Source organism: Melospiza melodia, chromosome 6, assembly GCF_035770615.1.
Source record: "Melospiza melodia melodia isolate bMelMel2 chromosome 6, bMelMel2.pri, whole genome shotgun sequence".
In the NCBI taxonomy this organism is placed as follows: domain Eukaryota; kingdom Metazoa; phylum Chordata; class Aves; order Passeriformes; family Passerellidae; genus Melospiza; species Melospiza melodia.
In genome coordinates this window covers 73,734,735-73,756,040 of record NC_086199.1, presented here as the reverse complement: position 1 = coordinate 73,756,040, position 21,306 = coordinate 73,734,735, and the positions used below count along the sequence as shown (strand labels likewise).

The window sequence follows — 21,306 nt, the reverse complement described above, 5'->3', positions numbered from 1 at the left end:
TTTATGTGGGAGCAGGAAAGCCAGTCAGTTGGTTATATTTCTCTCTGTTTTTATTTTAACTCTTTTCCTTGCTCTGTTTTCTTTCTCCTCTCTGTTGTTATCTTTCATCTACAATTTGTTTTGACTTGGGTGATTTTTGAAGTACCCAAAATATAGCTGACAAAATGCCAAATTTAAAACAAAATAAATAAGAAAGGATAAGAAAAGAAAGGGCATCAGAAAGTTATTATACATTTTTTATGACCTGGGAACCTTCTGAGACATCTTGAGATTGCTGAGATGTTAATTTAGCTAGTGGATTGAATTTTTTCCCTCCTAACTTTTAAGAGTGTCAGCTGGAAATGGCAAAGTGGGAATATGGAACATGGGAATTTCACCTGAAGGGAAAGGAGGCTGCACACCTGTTTATAGACCTCAGTGGGAAGCATGTGTGACACTTTGTGGGAATGCACTGTGGAGCTGGCAATGCATGGATGCAGGCGCCCTGGGCCTTATTGCTTGTGAGCATGTGTTGAACATGGAGATCGCGGGAAAGGAGTTCTACCTGCAGAAAGTGTTTATAGCTTACATGACTCCTAATGGTTGAAACTTGTTGCCAGGTTCCCCCCGCCCAGTTTTCATCAGGAAAGGTGAAGTTCAGGCAGGGAGGAGAGCTCATATATGCAGTAAACACACCGGGCCGCCCCAAAGCCCCGTGTTCTCTAAATATTAAGAATGTTGCCCCAGCAGTTCTGAGGCAGTGCCAGAGCTGGAGGGCTGAGCGGAGTGCGAGCGGTGCGGGCAGAGCCGGGATGGAGCGGGCAGTGCGGGGCAGTGCCGGGATGGAGCGGGCAGTGCGGGGCAGTGCCGGGATGGAGCGGGCAGTGCGGGGCAGTGCCAGGATGGGACGGGCAGTGCCGGGATGTGCGGGGCAGAGCTGGGATGGTGCGAGCAATGCCAGGCGGTGCGGGGCAGTGCCGGGATGGTACGGGCAGTGCCGGGCGATGCGGGGCAGTGCCAGGATGGTACGGGCTGTGCGGGGCAGTGCCAGGATAGTACGGGCAGTGCCGGGCGATGCGGGGCAGTGCCGGGATGGTACGGGCAGTGCGGGGCAGAGCCTGGATGGTACGGGCAGTGCCAGGATGATACGGGCAGTGCGGGGCAGAGCCGGGATGGGGCGGGCAGTGCCAGGATGATACGGGCAGTGCGGGGCAGAGCCGGGATGGGGCGGGCAGTGCCAGGATGATACGGGCAGTGCGGGGCAGAGCCGGGATGGGGCGGGCAGTGCCGGGCGGTGCCGGCAGGCGGCGCCATCGCCCCGCGCTGCGCGGGCCCCTCAGCGGGCCCGGGCCGGGCCTCTCGGCGGACGCTGCCCCTCAGCGCACGGTCGGCGGGCGCTGCCCCGCGGCAGCGACAAAAGGGCTGTCCTGCCCCGCAGCACTGAAAGGAATTGCTGCAGAAGGAGGGACTTGCACCGTGCACCGCGTGGGAGGGGAGTGGAGGGGGAGGCCTGCGGGACGCTCGCCCCATCCCCACCGACGCTGCGGTCTCCTTGGCAGGTCCCCAATGCCCCAGCGTGCAGCTTTGCAGCGTCTGCCAGACCCCAGCTTGCTCGCCAAGGACAGATTTTTGTTTGTATTGGCCATACCAAGCTCACCACGCCGAGGATCTGACCACTAAATAACACAAAGATGTGAATACTGCCCCTGTCTGAACTGCATTTTGGTTTTTATCAGTTGCTTTCATTCATTTCCTGGTTGAGATGTTCAAAGTTAGTTCTTGGTGAATGGAAGACGGTTTGTGAATGGTTAGAGATGTGAGACCGGAGGGGCATGGGATACTGGCATGGAACCACTGAGGCAAGGAGAGAAGTGTGCTTGGATTCTGACCTCAGATAATCACTTGATGAATTCACTGTCAAGCTAAAGGTGTTGTGTGCACCCCCAAGATGAGGATACAACACTGCCCTTGTCTTGACTGTTGTTCCTCAGTTTCTGGAGTCATGCGTATTTTGCCTCCTGATGAGGATTTAAAATCAATTTTTGTTTTACAGTGTACCTCAGAAGCAGCCACTCCCCTGCACTCACCCTGTCCTTCCTTAGCAGCCTTTTCACTGGGGGACATCTTTGAACAGCAGTGACCAAGCGCCTCTGCAGTGCCCTGCAGGGAGGCAGAGTGCACATGCAGAGGTCCAGGAGCTCTCTGTGCCTTGGGGGAGCTGTGGAGGATAAATGCCATTGTAGGATATATTCTGCAAGGGACAGCAGTTTAATTACAAGCTGGATGAGGCTGAAATGGTTTTTGCCACTGACAACACTTTAGGACACCATATTATCAGCCTTCTCCAGTCCTTACATGCTGTTTTATAAAGGACAAAGAACGTGTGATCAATGCTGCTGCTCCCTCTGTGCAGACAGTCCCTGCGCCAGTCCTGCTCTGCTTAAAGGGCACCTGTGGAGAGGACACACAAGGACATCTCCCTTCTCCCCTGCCCTGTGCAAAGGTGTCCACTGGACATCTGTCTCCTTCAGAAAGAGAGGAGGCAATGCAGGATTTTCACCTGACTCCTTGTGAACTTGTGGTTCAGAAACTGCAGGATTCAGGGAGTGCATTTGCACTTTATAATTGAGCAGAATTTCCAGCACAGTCATTGTAGGTTGGCTCCTTTCCTTAGTAGAAATACCTGCTTCTCTTTTGTAAATGCTATGAATCCCATAGGAAACCCTGCTTATGTGTTGGCTTCAGGTTGATTCCTCATGGTAGAGAATTTGCCTTGGAGTTGAAGCTGTGGGGCTGGGTACCCCTCTTTAATGTTGCTTGATTTTCAGATGCCAGCTATAGTGAATAGCTTTGAAATTTTTACCAAGACAAAACTCCCCTTTGCCTTGAAGAGGACATCCAGCCTTGGGCATGAATTCACAATTGCTTGCAGTAAAAAGAGCTTGTTCTTGTTACTGTCAGGTTGGTCTGGTTGGTTGGTTTTCAGATTGAGCCAAATGGTTATTAAAATGGATGGTGCTCCTGTTCTGGCAAGCTGTCACTTCACAGCGTTCCCAGCTCTCTCACAAGCGTGCTTTCCCAGCCCGCCTCCCCGGCTCCAGGGGCAGAAGATAAGCCAGGAGAAAAGGTTCTCTCTAGCCAAATGTTTGTCTGAAGTGTCCCAGCTACTCTGGAATGATTAGCATCTTTTCTTCCTATGCCTTTTCTGCGTTCACATGTTCCTATTACATCTGAAATTGAATGCTAAAGTATTTTTAAATAATGGAAACCACATATGGCATCAGATTACTGCGCTGTGAGTGCCACCCTTTACTCTCTGCATGCGTGTGATAAGTGGGGATGTCACTGCTCAAATGACAAGGCAAGATATCAGGTGCACCAAACTCTCAAAGATGGAAAAGGACCAACCATGCACACTCCTCCACCAACCCCAGATACTCTATTTCAGTTCCTAAAATCAAATGTCACCTTGTTAGAACCACAAGTATGTGACTCCAAAGGTACTGATGTAGTGTTGGAGTGTGTACCCCAATCTGTTTTACTGAGCCTGTCAAGGAAATGGAAAAACCATAGGAAGGAATATGGTCAAGTGTCTTGGATGAGTCAGGGCTGTGGCATGAGGCCCCCTGATGGTCGGGAAGAAGCAGCAGACAGGCAAGGAGGATTTAGCCTGGCCTTGCATGTAGTGTGGATGTCATTTTCCCCCCAAACTGACTGTTTGGCTCTATTGCAGTTAGGATACCAGGCTAAATGGGGTAGCAGCCTCATTTGTTTGCAATAACACCACTGATTCCAGGGTGTTTAGATACTGCCTGCAGCCATTAAGGAAGCTAGAGTGAGGAACAGCACAGGAGTCACCAGGCTGCTGTCTCCTCCACCCATCCTCACTGCCATCAGGATTTTTGTTTGGGACAGATTCTATCTTCCTCCTTCACCATGGAGGAATATTTGCCTTAGTGGCAGCACACTGAAACCACTGAATCATTTGGGGTAAGAAATCCGGACTTCAATTACAGTTCAACTGCTTTATAAGGGAGACACAGGATTTTCCAAGTTGTGCAGCTGTTGCAGATGCCCTGAACAAGCAGTGACCCAGACATTCCCTGTCCCCTCTGCACAATCTGCTCAGCAGAGAGTGTATAAGAGCAGTGCAACCTGGACAATGGGCACCTTTGCCAGGGGGTAGGAAAGAGCTGGCGATTGCAGGTGGCTGCAAAGGTACCTTCAGTACCTGTTTGTCCCGTAGCCCTCAGCACTCTCTGTGGAGCACTATTGTGCTTGCTCAACCAGGTTGCAGGGCCCAGGTACTCAGGGCAGATAGCCTTCAGGGATGCCTTCTTGCTGGAAGACAGAGTTGACCAAAATAAAAGGCTACTGGGCACCATGCATCTTCTGAATTGTTCACCTGAAAGAGCATATCTCTTTCAGCAATAAATAAAACTAGCACCACCAACAAAATGTCTTTTCTTTTTCCTAGGATAAAAGACAAAACACATGCGTGTTACTCTTGCAAAATATTCTGTGGTCTTTGTTTTCATAGATCAAGATATGGATAATGTCCTTAGTCATCAAGGGGATTATCTTCTCAGTATTTATGAACTTACTTTAGTCTGTAAGCATAGCCTGGTCAAGGAAATACCCCTGTAAAATTGGAGTATGGCATGACAAGAGTCATCTTTTCTCATGGCATCCATCTGAATGCTGGTCAGTTTACAAGTAAAAAAAAAAAAATCTCTAAGTGGCATTGCTACAACTTCACATTGGAAATGATATGAATGTTAAGTTTGTTCTTCATTTTAATCCCCTGTGGATGACGAATCCTGCAGGCAGGAATGACCAGCACATTGCAGTGGGGCTGTGGGAGGCAGAGCCTACTCCTCTCCTCCAGCTGCATAGCTCTGGAGGTTTCCTGTTTGCCTACCTAATCTGACACTTCTGCAGGGGCAGTTGAATAAGAAGGTATCACTTCTTAAGGTCAGTGTTCTGGTCCTAGCCAAAATATAAGGGGTTGATGTAAAGTACATCCCCTTGAAATCATGCTAACACGGAGAGTCTTCTGTGAATTCTGATAGATGCAGGATTAGGTTCTATGTCTGTTTTAGGACTCTGCCTAGGCTTATTCCCAAAATCTTACCTAGATTTCTGTCTTTTTCTCTTCTCTGCCCTTTTAATTTTTGCCTAGTACAGGTTTTGGTTGGCTGTCCAAGATCTCAAGAAACGACCTTTACAGGATGTGACCACAAGAGTGGAAGAAATCTGGCAAGAGTTTCTAGCTCCTGGGGCCCAAAGTGCTATTAACCTGGATTCCCACAGCTATGAAAAAACAAGCCAAAATGTCAAAGACCCAGGGAGATATACATATGAAGATGCTCAGGTTAGTTTTTGGTTTTAAACAACTACTGCTAATGAAACTCTCAGTTTTAATATGATATTCTACTATCACATTGTCACTGCTCACTTGTAAGAAAAAGGAGATGCACAGTTTGAAGTGACTTTGAGGATATCTGTTCAAGCTGGGTAAATCATATTTTCATTGAATCTATCTGTTATAACAGGCTAAGGCTCCTCTGGGAACAAATGTTCCAAAATCTACAAGTCTGCAAGGCGCTGCAAGCTGGAGCCATGTCTCAGAGAAAGCACAGATGAAAAAGTGCTGTACAGTTCAGCTTGTCTGTCTGTGCTACCTGTCATCAGTCTGCCATATTTACAGAATGGCCAATGTCAGATCAAAACCCTGGCTAATACACTTTTTTTATTTTATTTTTTTATACCTAATTATATTCCCCTGCCAAACCCCAAATGCAGCAGCTCCCTCCAACACAGCCAGAAATTTGTCCACCAGACAATACCTTAGAGTAATGATAGGACAGTAGGCAATGCAATGAGCTTAATCCTTCCCTCCTAAGGCTCCAGATTTATCAGGGAAATTTTTACAGATAAACTGTACATGGAAAATGCCTTGAGGAAAACAGATAATTTGAGAAAAACTGCTATAAGCTAGGGTAAAGCTGCATGACCTTCTGGAAAGTGAAAATATAATTTTCTAATTTTTAAAAAAGAAAAATGAAGAAGGGATCATTTGGCAAATATTACTAGGGACACAATGAAAATATATCCTCCTCATAATAATTTTTATTATTTACCAAAAGCAAATGAAAAGAATTCCTGGGTTTGGGGATTTTTTTAATTGGCATTCAAAAGCAATTCTTCAAAATGCTCCACTAACAAAATACTTTCATCTCAGGGGAGATGTTTTGGACCTCTTATACAAGGTTAGGCAATGAATTTTTCAAACCAGCATCAAATACTCTTATTTTCCTGAATTCAGTCTTGCTCCTTGGGGCCAGCAGAGAAGGAATGTGCACGATGTTTCAGGGCAGTCCCCTGTGAATATCAGGCAACTTAAATGCCCTTTCTAAAGCTGAGAGATACAGGAGTGTGAAGACATTCTGGATAAGATGTATTCTTTGCTTGGCAGTTGTAGTGAAAAAGAACTGCATGCATCACCTGAAAAAAATGATGATGGCAAAATGCAGGCTAAAGTAGATAGGTGAGTAATGGGGGAATTGATTAAATTGATAAGTAGAAGTACTAAGAATAAGACGAATGTTTAGATGATGAGTATTTAATTAGAAGAAGACACAGAGGATTTAGCCTTGAACTGATCAGTTCACAATGTAATTGCCATTCAAAGGAGAGTTGATAAAATCAAGCTGGAGCCCTGGCAGTTAAACTGCAATTTTAGCTCCTTGGGTTAATTTTATTTCAGTGGATTTTTACACTGACAGAACTCTTCAGTTCATCTGTTGTGGTTCATGGACACAGAAATATGAGGCAAAGGTAGACCTTCAAGGGCCTGCTATGGTTATCTTGGAGATTGAATCTGTTGAATCCTCAAGAGAGGATAGCACAATGTGGAAGGTGAACCCAGTTACCTTCTTGGGCAGTGGGCTTCTGGTAGCTCTCCAAAGGCCAAGCAGGCTGTTTGTGACTGCTTGACTGGATAGCTGAGAAGGTGTTCTAACACAGGCAGGAAAAAGCAGGACATTGCTGAAGGGTGCAGTGCCCTGGTAGAGATTTTTTCTGGGTCATCCTGGAGAAGGGAAGTTTTTGTTTGCATATCCACCTCATGGGAGCCAATGCAGATGGCCCCAGGGTGCAGTAAATCTCCCAGGACCTGCCATGGTGTTTCTCACAGGTCAGCCCTGCCACTGCAAAAGCTCTCATCCATGAATCTGCAGCAGCTGCCTTGTCTCAGCACCCTGGCACCAGGAGTCCATGGGAGCTCCCACACATCCCACATTCCTAGGGACTCAACCAGATACAGCTAATCAAAACACCCTCTGTGGGAGGGGAAAATACGAGTGTTGTCCTGTCCTGAGTAGCTTCAGCACAAAGAGGAAAACAACTGAAATGTCCTTGTAAGTAAAGAACAAGAAAAAATTTAGTTTACTCAACAGCACATTCTTTGAGTGCCTGCAGGTCTGAGGCACTACAAGGAAGGAAAAGTGTTGGCTGATCTGAGAAAAATAGTTCGATACTCCTGCAGTGGAATAATAGGAGAAAGTGATGTGGCTCTCTAGTTGTGACTTGAGAGATCCACAAAATGCCAATTCTGTATAAAAAGCACTGGAAATGGACACATTGCTGTACTTGGGAAAGGCAAGGTGTAGCAGAGCACATTCAGGCCAGCAAATGCTTTATAACAGGAAGTTGAAAGCAAAGCATCATTTGTTATCGGGTGCTTAACAGTCTACATTGATGTGCTTCTTTGCACACCCTTGGCTCCCAGCCCCAAAGAGCTCTCCCAGATGCTGCTCAACCATCTGGTAAGGCAACTAGCCTAGATAAAAAGAGAGAGAAAAAAAGCTTTTGGCAAACATTCCTGTCACTTCAAACCTCTTTGTCCCCAGGCCAGTCTGGTCTGAAAGCAAATGGGTCCTCTGTTCAAAAAAATCTCAACTTCAAATCTCAGTCCCCAAAGCGCTCATAAACCAAACCTGAATTTGGTGTGCATTTATTATTTCAGACAGACCTCTCTCTGAGAGGGATGCCTGTTCCACAGAAGGAAGTGTTGTGCCATTTCCCCATCTCAGCTTGAGATGCTGTGTCCCTCAGTGCTGCTGCACTCCACAGTGCTGCCCTGCTGGGCTTGCATGGAGTTGCCCCTCCAGCTGTGGCTCCCGCAGGTGCCATCGCCCACCCCACGCCCAGCTCAAGCTGTGCCAGCACATCTCAGCTCTGAGCAGAGTGTGCAGTGCTGGCTCAGCCTGCACTCCCCTCCCCAGCTGTCCAGCGTGTTGGTGTCTCTGTCCTTGAGCAGCCCAGTGATGCTCTGAGCTCTGTCCTCATCATCAGCTCTGCCAGCTATCTTGATCCGCAGCACCTCCTGTCATTTTAGTCCTGGGCCCCTCCAGAGGGGAGCCTACCAATTTAGCTGATTATTTTCTGCTCTTAAACAACTGTCCTCTGAGTAAAATATTATGATTATCAAACCATTTTCACTGGGGAGCAAAGCAGCTTTTAATACAAGGGGCATTGTCAGGAAAGGTCAGTTCAATTAAACAGTGAAGTACTTAGCAGGATGTAAGCTCCCACAGGACTTATCAGCATCATTGAACAACCAATGTGGGGCCCTGCAATATGAAGCAGGCACCGCCAGCTCTGGAAAGTAAATAGGTTTGGGTCCATCTGAATGGCCTCTTTTGGCTAATGAAGTTGCAGACAGCCAAAGTAATTCATCTTTACATGGGAGCACAGAGCCGTGAGTGTGACAATTATGGCTTATCTGTACATGTTATTAGTTTTTTAACCATTCTTCCCCTACCCCCATCAAGCATCTCCTTGCCTCTTCTGAAATGTCTTTCTGCCTTGAGAAAATCTTTAATCCCTTCCTCTGTCCCTTGGTGTTGGGAGCTAGTATCACCAGGATGCATTGTGTTTCTTCACAGTAATGTTTGTAGGGTCATTTAGTCTACATTTACTAGTAGCTATTCAGAGCTAGGTGTACCAGAGCCAGGTAAGCCACACAGTTGGCTTTGGAATTCCTTTCCTGTTTTCTTTGTTTATTTTTCTTTGTTTATTTTTACTCTTTGATAAATAAAATAGAGTATTAGATTGACATTCATTTACCTGAACTAACCAGCTGTTGTTTCTGTGAAGATAATTCAGGGAAATTCAGTTCTAATCCAGGCTCTGTTAAGAATTTTAACTATTCTTTTCAGATCTTTGGCTAATTCCAGAGCAGATTTAGACCATAATTCTAAATTCCGGGCAGCTCAAACCAGAAATGTACCTGTCCCAGATTTGAAACATAGAATAATTTGGGACAGAAGGCACCTTTAAAGTTCATCTAGTCCAGCTACCCTGAAATGAGCAGGGTAGATCTTTAACTAGATCAGGTTTCTCAGAGCCCTTTTCAACTTGACCTTGAATGTTTCCAGAGATATGGAATCCACCACCTCTCTGGACAATCTTGGCCAGAGTTTCATTATCGTCATTGTACAAACTTCCTTCCTTAAATCTTGAGATTTGAGCCCAGTTCTTGCTCTCAGCTGCCTCATGTGTAGTTCAGTTTGTTCTGGACAGTGACAGAGATACAAGTCCTTGCAGGATTCATCAGTGGTCAGTCGTCAGTTGGCATTCTGGTTGTATCAGGAAGCTCAAGGTGCTGAGAGAATTGGACGGGATCCTGTTGAATTCAAAACCAAACTCCCAAGTTTAAGCAAGGATCTCTTGGAAGTGAAATGTTATTTTTTACCAAGAAGGGAAAAGGAGGGAAGACTTCTCCTAACTTTGTGTTTTCAAGCATGCACAGGATGTGAAAGTCCTGGTGTCTATTCAGTGGGCATAGAGAATTACTTTTGTAGGTCTGGAGCAAAATCATAGCATGGAAGGAAGATGTGAAAATAATCATTCATTGTGTATCTGTATCATCTTTCATGTAAGAACCTGGAGAAGCATTATTCCTATTTTCTTAAAGTTTTGTGCAGTCACCCAAGTTATGTGCAGGCGTGTAAAGGACAATGGCTAATTGTTGGTTAGCAGTGCAGGCAGCCAGCAAGGGGACACGGGGCAGACCAAGGGGCTCTGCCTCTAAGAGGGGATCAAGTCCACCTGAACCATTGCTGCTCAGAGACACTGAGCCTGTGCTGTGGGGAATTGAAAGCACTGCTACATGACATCACAGTACATGACATCAGCTCCAGAAGTCCTGGGGGCTTTTGATAGCCTGCACCTTCCTGTGGAGGTTAGGGACTGCACAAGGACTTGACCTTTATTCCCTTCTCCTTCTTTGGCTCTGATTCTGTGAGACTGGAGGAAAAAATTGTTCCTTTCACTGCACTCTGGTTCTCTTCCTTGTATTTGGGTTATGGTGACTGCAGAAAACACACAGAGTCTCACTGTTGTGTGTTTATTACAATTAGAAGCAAAAGTGCAAGCTCCTGCCCTTATGGATTTCAAAAAACAACCTACAAAGCAATCTAAAATCAAGAGCCCCACAAATACAGCCAGAAGAGTAGTTAGATGTCTGGAGGAAAAATAGAAAGGGATGGTGGAGGCTTACACTGCTGTGCCTGGTGCTGTGGAAAGCAGGAAACAAAAAACTTGAAGCAGAGGTTTATATAGGAGCAGATACTCTGTGTTGTTATTTTCCTGTTTTGCTTTGTTGGGAGTTTTTTTTTAAATGTACATATGCGCCACACATCAGAAAGTACTTTTTTTATCTTCTGCCTTCCATTTTAATTTGTAGTTTAGCAGTCATGTTAATATCTACCATTCAGCCTTTGTCTTGCTGTTCCCTTTCTGTCTCTGAAGGCATCAGGGATCAAACTACTGTCTACACTAATGTCCTTCTGTCACACACGAGCAGAAAAAGGGCCAGGAAAAAGTCACAAGTGACCCCTCTCCTTGCAGACACAGTGACAGAAGGCAACAGATCTCTTCAAATGAAAGATCATGGGAAATGGGGTAACAAGAACAGTCAGCATATTCCCACAGGACAATAGTCTGCCTGTAATTCAGGGTGCTGATCCTGCCAAGCTGTCTAAAACTACATGCATGAGTATTAACAGTGCCTCAGTGCCAGACATTTCATACCTCCAAAAAATACCTTTAGATGGATTACATGGGAAAGTCTCTAGCTTGTTCAAAAATTGAATTCAGCACTCAGACTCTGGGACTCTTGTGTCAATAGTGTGCACTGTGCTTCTTGAAAGCAACAACTGCATGTCAGATCCAGAGCAAGAGAATTTCCTCTTCATGTGAAGGTCAGGAAGCTGCTGATACTGTTTCTTTTCCCCCCAAATAGGGAGTGAAAGTGCTTGCAAGTGTGTCCTTTCATCTAATCGAGAAGCCTGAACCTCAGGAGTCCACTTCTCATGGACTTTGAGGTTATGATCTCTTCCTGCTAAACCCATGCACTGCAGGAACACCATGGTCTTTAATTTTTTTAAGGGCTTGTTACCTTCCTGAGTGTTCACACTCCTAATTAAAAATTTAAGAAAAAATCCCTGGGAAGATCTATCAGCAATGCATTTCATATCCCTGCTCAGCCCACAGCAGGTATGAATGTGGGCTGTCAATATGGGGTTTGCTGGCAAACAGTTAAAAGATTTCAAGATACATTTGGACTCTGAGATCTTGAGTTCAACCACTTAATGGTGGTTGATTAAAGATATCATAGCAGCAGATACTGTACAGCCAAAATGTTGATGAGGCATGGAAAACTGTTTATCTGTCCAGTACTTGTTCTCTAGGTAGGCATCCCCTATCTCACCATGGCCACCTTTATTCAGAAGCTGTGTTCTGCTTGTTTCTGTGGGGCTGTATCCTGCTCTATCACCATCTCCTATGGAACAGAATGTCCCACTGAAATATAATTTCCTTCTGCTGTGTGAGGGGTTCTGCATGTTCTTCTCCTTGGTACAATTCAGCTTTTTGGCAGGATTTTGCATGGAGCAAACAAGGAGGAAGTTGCTGACATCCTGCAGGTGTCAAGGTGTTGACCAAAAGGTTAACTAGTTACACCTCATAGCTGTACCACAGCATCTACAGGAGGGAAAAACCTCATCTTCATTGCTGCAACTCCTACCTATTGTATTGTTTGGAAAAGAAATGCCAGTCTCCTGAATGCTACATAAGGTTGTCCCCTCCTCCCAGGCAAAACCTTTTCACTTGGGCTTTTTGCCAGTAGCCAGGATTTGGCCCATATTGAGAGAATCAGCCTCTTAGCCATGATCATTGTTCTCAAAACCTAAAGCTGCTCATATGGCGTTAGACTCCCGGCAGCCCACTCTTGTCTCCCAGGATAGCCCTTGCTATATTTAGGACTAAATCCTCCTGCAGTACCAGGCTGACCCCTTAACTGCACAGCAATCAACAGCCCTTTGCCTCTAGTCCTCTGCACTGTGTCTGCCATTGACCCTCAACAGCTCTGCCCTCACATTTCTGTTTGAAGATATGAGGCAAACCAGTTGTCTCATCAATTTATAGAGGAACCATTGCTAAATTTATGTGTTTCTTTTATCAATGTGCTTTTCCATGAAAGATTTACATTGTGTTTCCAACTATGTATCTACAGGGCTAAACAAAGGATTTCTGTGTATTACTCAAAATGAGCTCTCATTGCTTACAGTTATCCCTCTTGGTAAGGCTCTTTCTTACATTCCTGTGCCTTCAGCCCCATGTAATTTCATTTGTGGGCTGAAAAAAAATTATGCTTTTTAGCTTAGCGGGGAGGTTGGTCTATATTTCAGGATATTTATTCATCTTTTTTTCCCTTAGTAGTAAAAGCAACTTGGTTGAGTGTGAAGAAAATGCACCAGCTAAAACTTGGTTTAAATTATGTGCCTTGAATACTTGAGACTGGCAAAAAAGATTTCCAGAGCAATTCACTCTTGACCAAGACCTTTATGTGCCATTTAGCGACCTGAAGCATTTCTTTTCCAGCTGTAAATCCAGGCCAGCCCCGCAGTCCCGCAGCAGCCAGAGCACCCAGTGCCACCTGCCCTGCTAGATGGCAGCACTGCCGGCTACCAGAGAGCCTCCGGGAAGGGGCTCACCCTGGTTCATGCAGGCAGGCAGCTCAAACAGGCACTACAGCGTTTTTGAGAAGAGTGAAATCCTAAATGCAGAGACCAGAATCAGCAGATCCAGAAGCGCTCTTAGTGGAGATTTGGAAACATTAAAGGGAATTAGAATAAAAAATACGTGTTTCCCTGCTTTCTAACCCCTACTGGTGTTTTCCCATCAAGTTCAATCAGGGCAAATGTGAAGGTCTCTTCTGCAGCTTCTTCACTGTTTGGCTCATCTCAACTGTGCCTGCTACCAGCTACTTCAGCTTCCAGAGCTGATGCAGCAATTTTTACTGCTTTTTCCAAAGTGCATTTTAGCACTACCATTTAGCTTGAATGCAATTGATCATAATTGCTCCTAAAAAGCATTGCGTTCAGTTTTGGCACAAGCAACTGCTAAAGAGGAGTAGGTGTCCTTTCCTTTCTTTGGCTTTTTGGGAGATCCTGGTGGTGGTGTGGTAGGGGGTTCTGCTGGTCAAACAGGTTTCTTGAGGATGAGCTGGGAAGAGTACAGCGGAATTGACAGGACACATCTCTAACAACCCCTAGATAGCAGGTTTTGGTGACTGCAGTATGTGTGTATGCTGGCACAGGGGTTAACCTCAGCTCCTTTGCCACAAATGTCTGTGCAGAGCAGGGGTGCTGACAGACAGGCACTAGGCTGCTGCCAAGTCTAATTGGAAGGTGCAGCAGTCACACACCATGTGCTTGCAGAAGCGTCTGCTTTCTCCTTCCCACGTCCTCTTTGTACTATAGAGACAGCTTTTCCAAAAACAAACTCCAGGCAGGTTCTCAGCTGGCATCTCTTCCCATCTTTCCAGCAAAGGCCACAAGGCCTTCACTCAGGCAGCACTCTCTCGTGTGTGAATCTGCAGTAAATTCCTCCCCCGTGCCAAGCATACAGGTGGCACAAATATTAGCATTCATTGCAGTATGCTGGTTTTTTTTTAGTTGTTTAATCTACTGCTTTACATTGCTCGTGGCCTTTTCTTTTAATGGATTTGTCTGACATGCTGCAAATCTCCTTTGGAGTTGGCCAGAGGTTCAGCTGCATGCTTGCAGTACAAAAGGGGTCTCCAAATCAGCTCTCACTAGTTAATACCAGGTGTTGGTGACAGGGTGAAGGAGTGCTCCAAAAGAATCCACATGTTAGTGCAATAACTACAGCAAGGAGGTTTCTGACCAGTTTATGAAAGGCAAAGTGGACCCTTGCAGCTCAAGTACATCTTTGCTGAAGTCCAGGTAGACTTACTCCACAGCCTTTCCCTCATCCACCAGGCAGGTCACCTGGCTATAAAAGGAGATCAGGTTGGTCAGGCAGGATGTGCTTTTCCTATACCCATGCTAGCTGGGCCTGATAACTTGGTTGTTCTGTACATGCTGTGTAATGGTAGCCAAGATGATCTGTTCCATAAATGTGCTAAATGGGAAACCTGTGCTTGAAGCGAGCAAAGAATTGGTCATTTCCTTATTCCCCATCATCACCTAAAGTTTGCAGTTGTGTTTAGGCACAAACAGGGAAAAATTTATATCAGCAAGTTCAAATTTAAGGGCTTTCTGGAATCAACCTGGTGTTCAGAGTTCATTCAGAGAACATTGTGCTTGACCTTCACAACTCCAAAATAATCTCAAGCCTGTCACAAAATATCAAGATGAGTAAAATACTAGTGGAACTAGGAATGGATGTTTAACCACCGATTCTCTTCTTGATTCATATACACAAATCATAGGAAAGAACCAAGGTTTTCTGCTAAAAAGAAACATTCTTAACAGAGAAGGTAATTCCTGGGATCTACCACGTGCCTTATGCAAGTCAGATGTTTGGTTTTTTTATCATTCAGGTTTTTTCCCACATTTTTCTTGAGTGTTCCCAATGTTCTGCTTATCTGTCAGCCATGCCCTCCTCAGGGTCACTGTGCTTTGACTGAGAGGGGGAAGAGAGACCTGAGATCACATTGCAGCACATTGATTTGGAGCAGGTGCAGCTTTGAGATGGTTTCTGCTATCTCAGCCACCTCCTACATTCCCGTCTGGATTGCAAACTTTATTTTTTCCTCCCCCTTTCCCCTCTTGTCAGGAATAATTTACTAAGCCTGTCCTTCATCTCTTTCCAAAGGTAAAGCTTGTGGAAGGAAAATAGCCAAGAGATGCTGAACCTTATCAGGATTTACTTCCCTGCACTTAAGCTGTCAGCTGTCAGGGGTGGGATTTCCTGTTGGTTTCACTTAATTGTAAAAGAGAATTTTTTTGTGATTTATCTCATTGGTTCCTTTTTATTTTTCTAGAAGGGACAACATTTCCTCCTTTTAAATGTACTGTTTGTTCTTCTTTATATCATATAATGGTTGTGGCAAGTAGAATGGTTATGTTGTGTGAAGTGTAACTCTCGTGACAGAAGACCATGTACAGACAGTGTGCTCAGTGAAGCTGGACAGCCCCCAGGACCACTGCATATTTTCCTCACCATGGAGGACACGTGATTCAGGTGCATAAAACACAAATAAGGGTCTGCTTTTTTCTCATGACAAGATGCAAGCAGATCCCGTTGCTTCTGTTGCCTTGGTTCAAGAGCTGGGAAACAACAGTCATGGGGGCATTTGATAGCAAACCCACTCTGCTTGCAGGAGTCTTGTAAGGGATTTGTTTGCTTCCTGGAGATTAAATCCACTGCACTTAGAAAAGCAGGTTCTTGTGTCACTTTCCATGTTAGACTGACATTTCCCAATGTGCACCCATTGTCACAGGGGAGTATCAGTACAGCCAGCACTCATCAGCAGCATCTGTGTGAGGGACTGAGTGACTGGTCAGCTCAAAAAGCCAGCTTGCCAGGGCTCCCTCACACATGTCAAGTCAGTCCCTGTCTCCACTTGCAGGTGCCACTGCAGTGGCCTGAAATGGCATCTCAGTGCTCAGAAAGAGCTGGCAAGGCTGCGGGGTAGACCAGTGGGACACGTGATGCCTGTCAATTGCTGGCCAAATCTTTAAAGACTTTTTTTCCCTGCATTTTATCTGGTTTTATAAGCTACCTTGTTTAATGGTTTAATAGATCACTTGGGCAGTTTTGTTAGATGATGGTTTTAAATCCTTGGGTTTGCAGTGTAACTCCCTAAAGGATTGCTGGAGCAGGGAGCTGAGACTGAGCCATACTTTGGAAGTGGTACATGGCAATGGCTGGGAGAGCCTACACCACCTAGAAGAAATGGTCCTCCTGCTCTTGTGCAGATGGGGCACAGGAACTTCCCATGGCACTTTGTAAAGGAGTGTTGCACTGATAATTCTGGACAGACTGCTCACAGTGCAAGAGACTAAAATGTCTGCAGCTGCATTGTTAAAAGTTACACAGGTAGTGCATTTACTTTTTCTATTTAGGGAACCAGCAGTAGTGAGCTCATTACCCTGAAAAAAAAAAAAAAACAACCCAACTTAAAAAATTGAGAATTATCTCAGTATAAGGATGGAAAATCTCAAACTTTTTACCAGCACTGTCGTGTAATGTCAGGGAGATTGTGCATGTTTATAAAGTGCATTTCACTGGGAAAATTCAGTCTTTAATGTGGGTGTCCTTTCTTTCCACCATGTAATAAAAAGGTGGAAAAAAACCCAGCTGCTCAGTAAAATAAAATGTGAGAGACCAGTGGGTTGCAATGATCCAAAGTGAGCTAAAAATCCATGACAGAGAAGGACAAGACCATTTGCACATGTTGCACAGAGCAACTAAATCCAAGCCCACACCTCTGCCTGTTGCTCAGGCTTCCACAAAAGAATATGAACAGTTGTTAGATCTCCAGTAGCCTTCAAGGTATTTATGGAATGAGGAGCTGCTAAACATTAGCTGTAGGTTCTCCCTAGGAAGTTGCAGATTCTAGAATGCATAAGACAAAATAGCTTCATGGCAAAGAACAGAGTAGGCTACAGATCAAAACAAATGTTCCAGCCACCGGCTTTTCCCATTCTGCAGCTGCATTTGGTGTGTAAATGGGCTGGGCACACACCACAGCCACAATTTTAGCCATAATCTTCAGGGTGCAGTCTCAGTAGAGATTTTCACTGTAGCAATGCAAGTTGTCCTGTGCTGTTGCAAATTGGAAGGCAGTCTTTGCTGATCTGAGCAACTGCTCAGATTTCCAGTAGGTGCTTCAGAAATGCAGTGTTGTAAAATAAATTACTAGTGTATCATTCATGCCTTCAGTCTAGGGATTGTTGAAAGCAGGCCCTTAGAATTCTTACAATTAAAAAGTAAAGTTTGCTTCTGAAGCTATCATGTCTCCTATGCCCAACCTTCTTTCTTCATTAGCATTCAAAGCCTAGGAATTCCCTGTTTGATTATATCTTTGGTGATCAGCTGAAAGGTAGCACTGTTGTTATTTAGTGATTCCAAGATGTGAAAAGCTGAGAAAATGCTTCATACCAATTAGCTAACTGCAGAGGCAGCCGAGCTGTGGCTGTGCAATAGTCCTGTTTCAGGGAAGGGCTTCAGTCAAGAAGACAGTTTGTGGTTTATTTCATCTCAGGATCAAAGCAATTTTTTCTCCTTCTGACCAGCAGTTACTGAGTTTATACTGTTTTAAGGTCAAATACATTAAATTCTCTTGACATGAGCAAGAATGATAGTTGTTGCTGGCATACAGGTAGGTCGTATGGACAGCCTCATGTGTTGTCCTTTGCTTCTGTCTGTGTGGCAGTGAAAACTGGAAATTATTTTCCAAAAATGTTATCATCATGTTTCAGACCAGACACAGTTGTCTTACCACTGGTAAAGAAACCATTTGGAGCCCAAAGACAGTAAAAAAATTAATCACATCTAGCAAAATATTAATATAAATATCCCTGTCACCCACCATGTTGGCCCAGCCACAGGACCTTCCTGCCCACCTCAGCACCTGTCCCACCAGCACCCTGCATGGACTGGCTGCTGTAAAGAGGACCACTAAGAGGATGAAGGCTCTGGAGACCCCTCAGGCCCTTTGCTGATGGGCTACAAGGTGCCCACTTACTCATCAGTCTCCTCATGGTCCTGAAAAAGCACCAGTTAGGTGGGTTTGTTTCCCAAGTAGTTACAAAGAACTTATTAGGAGGACGTGGAGTCTCCTTGGAAACCTTAAGATGTAGCAGTTCAGGCAAACTGGTTGAGGAGTGGTTGGCTTTAAATCAACAGTCTTGAGTTTATGCTAGTTGAAGTATTTAAGAGAGAATACAAACCTTTTGATGGTCATATCCATGATGTGCATTATGTTCCCTGTTCTTGTCTTAGGGCGTACTTGGCTCATTCTGTCCTGCATAAATAGAACAAATGTCCCACAGCTGGACATCAAATCTCATGGAAATCCTGTACATGAGGAGTATGAAACTGTGCCCTACCATGTGTTTTTTCTGAGCAAGAAGGGTAACAGTTGCTAAATAGTTTTATATGAACGATTCTATTGCTAAATCTTGTGCTATCCTTTGGATAGATAGTGTTGCACAAATGAGGATCTGTCAAGACTAAAAGCAAGTATGGAAATTAACCAGTACAAATTGTTCCATGCCAGGATTTAGCTCAAAGAATACATCTATGCTGTGTCAAAGGAAAACCAGTGGCCCTCATAGGACTACACCAAATAGGGTAAGAAAGCTGAATTAAGCAGTTCTTCTGTGTATGGACAGGTCATTGCTAATTACCTGTGATGGTGAAGATAAGGGAATTCTGCTTGGCTTGTTAACACACTGAAATAAGCTATGTGACTTCTGTCTGGTTTGGTTCTTCTAAAGTTTCATGTACAATGGCTTTAGGGCTGGAGAGAATATTTCATGTTGTATAGTTCACTATAGATAAAACTGCTCATTGACTCTATAAAAGTGCTTCCTTGGGCAAAGTCTTAAGAGAAAGGTCCAAGGTGCCTGTTTTTCTCTTGATCCCTTTAGTGTGTTCTCAGTCATTATTTGGTCAAAGTATTCTGATTTTATTTTCCTGGTGTTTGGGATAATATCTTTTGTAAATCCAGGGATAACTAGGAGAAAAGCTGACTGTGTTAAGGGATTCTCAGCAGAAAAGTAAAGCTTAGCAAGGAAATTAGAAAAGGGTATGTATTAAGTTCTGCTGCAATGAAACACCACTTTTTAAATTTGAAGATACACATGGTAAGTGCTCTCAGAGCAAACTGGTAACAGCAATTTGACTTAAGAGAAGACCCTAAGAGAGGGACTCATCCAGTGTAACTTTATACATAAGATGTAGCCATCCACATTGGAGCTAGTCATGTAACTTCCCTTCATAGTCATCACAGACATGGGCTTCTTCTGGACATTAACATGTTGGCTTACTTAAGTGCATGTCTGAAGTGGAGATGAAATGTGTGCAAGTATCAGTTCCCCTCCATGAACAGAAAGGGAGTGCTGAGTGATTCTAGTTCAAGTATCTGTAGCTGGTAAAATGAAACCTAATCTATGAGACAATTTCTGGTGTTTATTTCTTCTTTCCAGGGTAGGCACTTTCTTATAATCTGGGTACTTCAGAGAGTTGCAATCTTTGCAGAATATTGTGAATAATGTGTGCTAGCCCTGGGGATGAGGGCTGTCTCTCTGCTTTGTGTTCATACAGCTCCAGGTACAGCAGGGTCCTGCCCCAGGATGGACCTTGTGTACACTACCACAACACAGATAATCAATAACAGCAGACTTAATTAGAACTCTGATCAGTCTCTCTTCCTTCCAATTCTCCGTGTTTTAAGTTCCTGTGATGTTTAAATGAGGTTTGATAACAATTCTCTGTCTCTCATTCCCCCTATCCCACAGGAGCACATTTACAAGCTGATGAAGAGTGACAGCTACGCGCGCTTTCTGCGTTCGAACGCTTACCAGGACTTACTGCTGGCAAAGAAGAAGGTATCTGTTGGAAAGGACATGCTTGCATCTCTTAGCACGTCTTGATTCTCGCCTGCTGCTTGCTGCTGGTGTGAAAGTGAAAATATTGTTTGCTTTTTTTTTCCTTTAAGAAGGGAATGAGCACTTTTATCTTCTTCACTGCGGGCATGGCATCCATGTGCACAGCCTCAGCATGAGTTTTGGGGAAAATATGGTGACCCGAGGTAGAAGTAGTATGGGAAGGTGTTTGTCTTGCACAGTTGTCTCCAAAACTCAGTGTAGACAATATAAATTGTATTACCTGCTTCTCATGGAAAAGATGGTATGTGATTTGAGAAGCAGAACCCATCAGTCTGTTCATTACTGGTGCAAAATTCACCTATAAAGGTTTTTACTTCCCTAGTCTCACCATGTGATATTCCCTTTGGATGCCTTACCTATAGATGCCCCTGCAGCTATTCCCATACTCCTTTTCCGTGCTTTTGTCTCCCCAGAGATGCTTCCTTTTCCTCAGAGACAGGAAATAATTGCAATGCATGTAGTAATCAAAAATTCCAGCCACATTGTCTCAGAGGAAATCTGGGTTTGAGCTCTTCTTAGCCTTTTTGGTATCTGCATGAGCTCTGCCAGCACCATGATTCTGTCAGGAGCCTCCAGATCACAGCAGCAAAGCAATAGTTATGTAAGGTTACAACTCCTGTCCTTGAATCCCCTTGTTCTAAGGGGTCTAGGAGATAAGCTACTGATTTCTGTGTTTGTGGCTGTGCTCAAATGCTTCCTGCATCTCCTGATTAATTCCCATAGCTCTACGTGTGTGTCTGTGTGCATGTGCATGCTATGTACATGTGTGTGTGTCCCACTTGCATTTGGCTCCTAGGACTGCACATAAACTGATTCCTGACTCCTGCAGCCTGAGTGTGTGGTTTCCCATCACCATCTTCCCTGCTGTTTTTCTGCTGCATTCTCTGTGTGCTGCCAAATTACATTGAATGGGCACAATACAATGAAATCCCAGTGGTGTTTTTGTCCTGATTGTCATTGTGTGCCCTAAAAGCATGCATATGGTGACAAAAGGAGACAAGCCCCTCTGTCTGCTGTGCCTGAGACTACTGGCAGGTGGATTAGCAAAAGGTAGTGGAGGGCAGCAGTCAGCTTTCTGTTTCAAAATGTCTGGTCTGAGACAACATAAACCAGTGCTGCTTACATTTAGAATGGTTAGACCTGACTTAGTTCAGAGACTGGGGAAGGAAGGGGGTGTAAGGCAAAGTCTTCTGATGGTATAAACCATAAAAGCCTCTGCCATCTTCCTACCCCCAGCAGCTTATGGCCCCCCTACCCCCCAGTCTCCATTGAAAACATGAGGGTACTTGTGCTTGAAAGCCAGGAGAGCTTTCTCCTCCCAGCCAAACCC

At 44.7% G+C, this 21,306-nt stretch overlaps 1 protein-coding gene across 6 annotated transcripts in view; it reads left to right on the top strand.

Annotated features, from left to right (window-relative positions):
• The window catches only part of RGS6 (regulator of G protein signaling 6), a 244,140-nt gene that overhangs the window by 197,301 nt on the left and 25,533 nt on the right, over positions 1 to 21,306 (top strand). For all 6 annotated transcript variants that reach the window (XM_063159184.1, XM_063159186.1, XM_063159185.1 and 3 more), the window contains 2 exons: positions 5,167 to 5,353; positions 19,827 to 19,916. In XM_063159184.1, coding sequence (XP_063015254.1) covers positions 5,167 to 5,353; positions 19,827 to 19,916 — 277 coding nt within the window. The remainder of the gene's footprint in view (positions 1 to 5,166; positions 5,354 to 19,826; positions 19,917 to 21,306) is intronic.